Source organism: Emys orbicularis, chromosome 12 (genome assembly GCF_028017835.1).
Source record: "Emys orbicularis isolate rEmyOrb1 chromosome 12, rEmyOrb1.hap1, whole genome shotgun sequence".
Lineage (NCBI taxonomy): Eukaryota > Metazoa > Chordata > Testudines > Emydidae > Emys > Emys orbicularis.
This window is the reverse complement of record NC_088694.1, coordinates 55,338,946-55,347,107: the sequence shown is the minus strand read 5'-3', so window position 1 is coordinate 55,347,107 and position 8,162 is coordinate 55,338,946. Positions and strand designations below refer to the sequence as shown.

The window sequence follows — 8,162 nt, the reverse complement described above, 5'->3', positions numbered from 1 at the left end:
TTTGGCAGATCCTGCCAAAATGTAGTTTAGTATAGTTCAGCATGTTTTTGTCTGTAAACAAGTTAGCTTATATAATGAGTACGATTTATGAATGCAATGAATGTAGCCAGCTGTTGACCCCATGTAACCTTGAGATAAGCGCGGGGGGATATAGCATTGCAGCGGACTCCCTTCAGTGGAGTCCTGCCTGGCCAGCTGTCCCGGATGGTCAGAATCCCCCGCAGCCCCTACACGCGCCTCAGGGACTCCCCGCGCAGCTTGGAGTGTAAGTTTTTCCTTCAGTAAAGCCTTGCTTTTTACTCTCAGGCACTGACGTCCCCCCTTGCGGGCACACCCTGTCAAAGAAAGCTATCAGGTTGGTTTGACATTTGTTCTTGACAAATCCATGCTGACTGTTATTTATCACCTTATTATCTTCTCGGTGTTTGCAAATTGATTGCTTAATTATTTGCTCCATTCTCTTTCTGGGTATAGAAGTTAAGCTGACTGGTCTGTAATTCCCTGGGTTGTCCTTATTTCCCTTTTTTAGATGGGCACTAGATTTGGTCTTTCTCAGTCTTCTGGAATGTCTCTTGTCTTCCATGACTTTTCAAAGATAATTGCTAATGGCTCAGATATCTGTTCAGTCAGCTCCTTGAGTATTCTAGGATGCATTTCATCAGGCCCTGGTGATTTGAAGACATCTAACTTGTCTAAGTAATTTTGGACTTGTTCTTTTCCTATTTTAGACTCTGATCCTACCTCATTTTCACTGGCATTCACTATGTTAGACGTCCAATCACAACCAACCTTCTTGGTGAAAACCGAAACAAAGAAGTTATTAAGCACCTCTGCCATTTCCAGTTATTGTCTTTTCCCCCTCATTGAGTAAGGTGTCCACAGGGTTCCCCCCCCCCCCCCGAACTCCTGTCGGCTAGAAGTTGGCTCATGCCCTGAAATAGAAGAGTTTAGTTCATTCCAAAACAAATAAATACAAACCACAAAAACACGAAAGAAAGAAAAAGATAACACCATACCAATACTCTCCTCATTTTGGTGGTACAATTTCAACTGGCAAACAGCCTTATAATCAGTGATAGAGAAGAGAAAACTCCCACGTGGTGGCAGTGTTGCATTTTGTTGGGATTTTGTGGTTCCCAATGAGTCAGATGCTGGGCAGAATCAAGGGACTTCGATTCGATGCGATGCGATTCAATTCGATGCGATTCAATGCGATGCGATTCGATTCAATTCAACAAGGCTTTATTCAATGTGCACAAAGGGAGAGCCCCGGTACAAAAATCAGGCAGAGTCCCTCCAGCAAGGAGCCCCTCCCATTGTTATTTTATAGCACATGGCACTTACATAACAAGTTACATAACAAGTTACATAACACAAACCTCTAACCAATCAAATTGAACCTTTCCATATATGGAATTGTTCATCACATTCTCATAGTTCTCCACTCCACATGCTGAGCTCACCCCCCTCCCCTTGGCCTTCTCTAGAATGTTCCTAGGGTGGTGAGCCACAGCATGCTTCCCTAGGCATAAGCACCCTGCAAACCACATTTTATCCAAAATGAACACAAGCATACCCTTCAATTTGCAGTATACATCCCATCTAACAATGACAGTTTCTCAAACCCTGTATGCTCTGGAACTCTGCCTTCTGCAGTCCACACCTCCTCCTTTCTTTCGGAGAGACTCAGAAAGAATTCTTGAGCAAGGGAAGGACACAAAAGGAAGACGCCTACCTGCATAAGGCTAGGAGAGAGGAGAAGTCCAAGGGATGCGATATAGATTTTAAAGGCATCACCGCCAAGCCATCCTGCAGCAAAAAAACTTCAGGACCAGACTTCAAAGAGAAGCTGCTGAGCTTCAGTTCATTTGCAAATTTGAGACCATCAGCTCAGGATTAAACAAAGACTGTGAATGGCTAGCCAACTACAAAAGCAGTTTCTCCTCCCTTGGTGTTCACACTTCAACTGCTAGAAGAGGGCCTCATCCTCCCTGATTGAACTAACGTCGTTATCTCTACACTGATTCTTGCCTGCATATTTATACCTGCCTCTGGAAATTTCCACTACATACATCTGACGAAGTGGGTATTCACCCACGAAAGCTTATGCTCCAATATGTCTGTTAGTCTATAAGATGCCACAGGATTCTTTGCCACTTTTTACAGATCCAGACTAACACGGCTACCCTTCTGATACAAAACTCAAGTTGGGTGCCCAGGCTCCCTATACAATGAGCTGGGAGAGACAGACACCTCCGAATGGGATCCACAAAAGCCAGCAGGCTACACGGCTCGTCCCCTAAACTAGCCAACAGGGAGATCCCAAGCTGAGTGGTGTGTGCTAAGCCCCGCCTCTCTCGGGGAGATAGGTGCCTAGATCTGGGCTGTAGGGAAATGCCTCTCTCTGAGATGGTCACTTGCAAACCTTCTCTTGCCATTAAGCTGGGAGAGGGACAGGAGGCTGTCCCTTGTAACGTTTAACCCAATAGTTAAGGTACTCACAGGGCTATGGGACATTCTGGTGGGGGAGGGGGAACCTCAGTGTCTTCTACTGAAGCTGTTCCACTGTGCATAAATAATTTTTAAAAGTCTATTGGAGCAGAGGCATTGGGTCCCCCACCTCCCCAGTAAGTGCCATCACCAGGCTACAGACTTATTCCCTCCCCTATGCCGGTTATGAATTGTCCAGTGTTTATTCACAGTGGAACAGCTTATTCAGGATTAGGACAAGTTGAGGGAGCTCCCTGCCCCCGACTATCCCATAGCCCAGCAGTTGGGATACTCACCAACAAGGTAGCAGATCCCTATTCATATCTCTTCTTCCGCTCAGGTGTGTGTATGTTGTGTGTGTGTGTGTGGGGGGTGGACTTGAACCAGGGGTCTCCTACATTCCAGGTGAGTACCCTAAAGACTGGGATAAAAGTAAAGAGGGAGGGGCTCCTCCTCTCTGCCAGCTTGTGTGTAAACTGCCTATAGGGGACAATCCGATAGGCGAGATCTGGGCACACTTACTGGGCTGGGCCCAGCGGGTGAGTTAGGTGCAGGATCACCCCATCTTCCTCCAGTTTGGGAATCACTCTGGGGCTTAGGCTTCCACATTCCTGTCATGGCAGTGCGCATCCTCATAGGCAAAAACCACCACAGGCACCTAAGGGAACTTTTACTCAACACATTTAGGCACTGAGAGATTTTAGGCCACTACAGGACTTGGGAGCAGCTGAAACTGGGTTTTGTGAATCCCAGAAAGACCTGATTCTGGGATTTAGGCACCTACTTGCCACTTTATGTGCCTAAGTCCCTTTGTGAATCTAACCCTTAAGCGTGTTAAGATGAAGATAGGTGCCTAGAGGGATTCAATGAGAGTTAAGCATCTAGGAGCTTTTAAAATACCAGTAAGCCTCTATATTGCCTCATTAGGCACCTTAGTATCTATAATAATCAGAGACTAAATGACTTGCCCAAAAAGTCACCCAGGAAATTTGTGGCACAGCAAGGAATCAAAAATGGATTATTTTGTATCTTTTGGGGGTAATTTTCAAAAACTGGTAAATCTTCCATAATTCAGACATAAAACAATAGCCTCATTTTCAAAAATCTGCTGGAGAGAGACCCCAGATGAAGTATCTTATGAGGGACAGCAGATTTTCGCAAGAGATGAGCGCATGGTTTTCTTGTTGTTTTATTTGACATCCACTAGAGGGCGCGCCGCACCTTCACATCCATATTTTAATTTACATTATGTTTTGCGTGTGTGTATTAAAGTAATTTGGAATCGGAAGCTGAATGAGTTTGCCTCGTTGTGTAGCGTCACAAGCTGAGAGGGAGGCGACAAAGGTCACGAAGGAAGCAGGTTTCATCTTTAGGACATGAATGATCATTCTCAAAAACACAGAGGAGGAGGAGGAGATATTCTATAACTAGCTGCAGATCTAGTAACAACACAAGGATAACCTGAAGCTGCAAAATGCTCTTGTACGTCGCTGTACAGCTCTGGCTTCTGCTTCCGCAATCAGGTGAGATTAAAAACTTTCATTTGAAATAAAAGCTTTTACAAAGACAAAAATAAAGGTCTCTGAACAAAGAAATCGTAGGAGGAATTTTGTTTTCCTTTGCAAGGAGACAGCCAGGTTAGCATCACAAACTAAGTCATCAGTGTGCTGGGAATAGAGAGAGGTTTTTAAGGTCTGACTCAGAGCTACACATACACAGGCTGAACTTTTCACAGGAGCACAAGGGAGTGAGGGATCCAAGTACCACGGAGTTTAAAAGTTCCAGCCAGACATAGATCGGTGTTTAAAGCTTTTCTTCCCCCCACAGGTCTTGCACAAAGTGACTCCGTGGACCAATCTCCTCCACAAGTGAGAGTCTCAGAGGGACAAAGTGTAACTTTACACTGTAACTTCACCACTCTTGACACAAGCCCGTATCTCTTTTGGTACCGGCAGTATCCGAACCAGCCTCCCCAGCATATACTGACTAAAACGAAGTTGGATGCTCCGGATCAGACGCTTGTCCAGGGAAAATTCTCAGCATCTTTGTACATGGCTAATGAGACGGTTCTCTTCCAGATTGCGGCTGTTTCTCACCAGGAGAGCGCTGTGTATTACTGTGCTCTGAGACCCACAGTGGGGGAGAACTGCATCTCCGCTCCTACAAAAAGTCAGCGGGGGGCTGTTTACGGAAATATGACGGAATCGTATAAACACGGGGCTGGAGGGGACCTCGAGAGATGGATCTGGTCCAGCCCCCTGTGATGAGGCAGGACCAAATGTACTTGGATCATCCTGGACAGGTGTTTGTAAAATCTGTTCTTTAAAAGAAAATGTTTTTTCCTATCTGATATTCTGTTAATCCTCTCCAACACAATTTAGTTCCTGCATTTTGCCCTACAGTATATTCCTCTGATTTTTTTTATTATTATCAATGAAGATGCTTTGGATTAAAATAGACTTTTCGATAAGAAAGGTAAGCCACAAAGGACAAGTGTTAGACCGAAGGTACAAATGTAGTTTAACTTTTAATAATATTTTGTCACTACTATAATTTCATATGAAAACTAGAATCAGGATTTCCCTCCCAAGTCTTATGCTACATATCGGACAACAAGTCTGGCCCTTCTAGAGAGGAGGAGAAGAACTCTGTCAATAAACGTGTAACTGACATGCTGTAAACACAGACAAATTTTAGCATCTTATGTGGCAAGAAGGCGCATGGGCATGCGTTCATTCCTCCTCCCTCCACCCCATGAAATCCAGTCCACCTGAGCCCTGTGTCATCCAACCCATCCCTACCTAAATCAAGCCAACCTGGCTGAACCCTGTATCCAGCTGAACCGATCCCAACACAATCCAATCAAACCCAACCCAGAGCAGCGCAACCGAACTCAATTCAGTGAAACTCAACCCCAAACCCAACTCAGCGGATTACAGCCCAAACCAACCCAATACAAACCCAACGAAACCTGGTTCAACTCAATCCATTCCAACCGACAAACAATCTCAGAGAAACCCAACTCAGTAGAATCCAACTCAACACAATTCAAACAAATAAACCCCCCAAACAAATGAAATCGGAACGTTTTCTCAGCAAGACTGAAGCCCTTTACATTTTAAATGAATGGGGGAAAGTTGCACTATTATTTCCCAGTGCCACCCATCTCTCTCTCTCTCTCTCTCCTTCTCTGCCCAGTCTCAGTTGAAAACAGAGCCCGTTGTTTGTAACAATCCTCCAATTTACATCTGGGGGGTGGGTGCCCGGTTCTCAGTGGAAAACGCTCAGAATTGGAATTCCTTTGCCCCTCTGATCCTGCAAAGCTCAAATACTCGGACACAGGTTTCAAAGGATTCCCCGAATATCCATCCATGAATGAGCTCCAGGAGCGCACTCGGGTGTAATTTTGTCCTCCGGGAGGACTTTGGCGAGCGATTCAACTTGAACATTTAAATGTGATATTTGCAGAAGTGGGGATTTTCCGAGGCACCAAAGCCTGAAGCCCAATTCCTATTGGAAAAACACCAGTGGGACTCCCTCCTCCCCGTGCACCAGTAAACAAGGATCCTTGAAAAATTGGTCGTAGGGAGGTGGGGTCCTAGATTTCTCCGTCATGTGATTTACTCTATGTACAACCAACCAGTCACTGTGCTTCCTACTTAATGTAACCGCCTGCAAAGACAGTCGCACTTACCAGCAAATCAAGACACGTTAAAGGAGGTCTGAGGAAGGCGAGGACGCCGTTCACAAGCGAAACCAACCACGCTTCGTTTCCTGTGGACTCGGAAGGGCTCTGGGTTCCACATACGGCCCTCATTAGGCCAGTGGCTGAAGAAATGGGGCGAGTCTATCACATGCAGGCAGGACGCTGCCTCTTCAGGGCTGAAGGGTTCAGGGCGGAATTGAAATCGGAGCCACTTTGCTTAATACGATGAGCAAACGTTTGATGTTCGGCCTTTTTGTTTTCACTCTTTATCCAGGTAGTTGGTCGTAGAGTTTGCCTCATTGCTCCGGAATCTCTCTCTGTATATACACACACCCCGTCTCCCTGTTCCCGTCTCTCTCTCTCTGTGTCCCGCTACCGCCTCGCTCTCATTCTAAGGTATAGAAGTGAGCCCTCAGACTGCACACAACTGCTATATTTTCCTTTCCCGATTTCTTGTTGCAGGTGCGGTGCTGGGTGACCCGGTCCAGCCCAGGGAACCCCAGATGTCTGGAGCTGAAGGCGGCTCCGTGACCCTCAGCTGTTCTTATGAAACCAGCTACACTGCTGGTGTCTATCTCTACTGGTACCGTCAGTCCCCGAACCGAGCCCCGCAGTACATCCTACGGAGAGGAACGAAGGAAGTCAGATCCGTCAGTGATACCGCAGACTTCGCCCAGGAGAGGTTTTCTTCCCAGGCTGGTGACAGCTCCACAGCTCTGAGCATCGCCGCCCTGGAGCTGGCAGACACAGCGGTGTATTACTGCGCCCTGCAGCGGGCACAGTGACAGAGCCACATGGCAGAACTGTACAAAAACCCTCCCCTTCCCTTCAACATCTCGCTGATACATTACAGACTGTGTACACACACACACACACACACACACACACACACACACACACACACACACACACACACACACTGCAGAATCCTGCAGGGTCTCTTGAAGATGCCACCCATCAAAACAAATGGCTACATGCATCCATAAATACCTGTGATTGAATGGAGGCCTTCCTTCCTCGGGCTCTTAAATCCCAGCCCAAATGTTTAATCGCAGCGGTGTCTGTCTCTACCAGTGTCTGGGCAGCACCCAGCACAATGGGGCCCCGATGTCAGCTGAGGCTAGACGTACCCACAGTGCTCCTCCTCCTCCTCCTCCTCATGCCCCTCACTCATCGCAGAACTTGGGTGATTTACACAATGAATGAGAGAAAACACCCGAGATCCAAAAACTTAAAGCGATGTGTCCATTACAACATGATGCTGAGAATTCGTGTGTCAACTGCAAAGTAAATAGCCACAAATCAAACACCAAATAAGCTCTCAAGCAGCATTTTTCTTAACTGAATTTTACAGCGAGGCAAAGGGTTATCAAGGGAAGTACTTGTACCTGGGTTTGTGCGGCATATGGTGAAATCCACATTTTTACTTCTACTGCTAAAATCGAATCCTTCCAAGCCTACATATAAGGCTTATAGAGGACTCATTTCATGGATTTATTTGGCAAAGTTTTATGGCTGGCTGCCAGCCTGATGCCAACTCTCCTGCTTTTCCAACCAGGCTTGGGACTGGCTATGGCAGAGTTGCAACCACTAATACTGACAGTAATTTACACTAAGCAGGTTTTAAATGGGGAACTCTAATGAGAAGATCTTTTTTTTTCTTAAGAAGCAATGAAACACTTTCCCCAAACTCCTGTATCTATGGAATGGCTTGTAGGAATAATCCAATCTTTGAAATAATTTCTTCTGGAGAGAAGTAACGCAGATACACAGATTTTTAATGTCATAAGGAAGCATTATGCCCATGTAGTTTGACCTCCTGCTTAACAAGGGCTAGATAATTTCTCCCAATGACTCCTGCACCAGATCCATAACTTATGATGGACCAGGAGAAGCGTGAGAAATTCCATGTGAAAATGAGCTTTTTACCCCCTCAGAAAAATATCTGAATGGTTCATGGAGGACA

At 45.9% G+C, this 8,162-nt stretch overlaps 1 gene segment (V, D, J or C); it reads left to right on the top strand.

The window, feature by feature from the left end:
* The first annotated feature begins 204 nt into the window (after positions 1-204).
* Positions 205-6,981, top strand: LOC135886445 (T cell receptor alpha variable 38-1-like). The segment is given in 2 exon segments: positions 205-265; positions 6,659-6,981. Coding segments are annotated over 2 exon segments (384 nt in total).
* Positions 6,982-8,162: the final 1,181 nt, after the last annotated feature.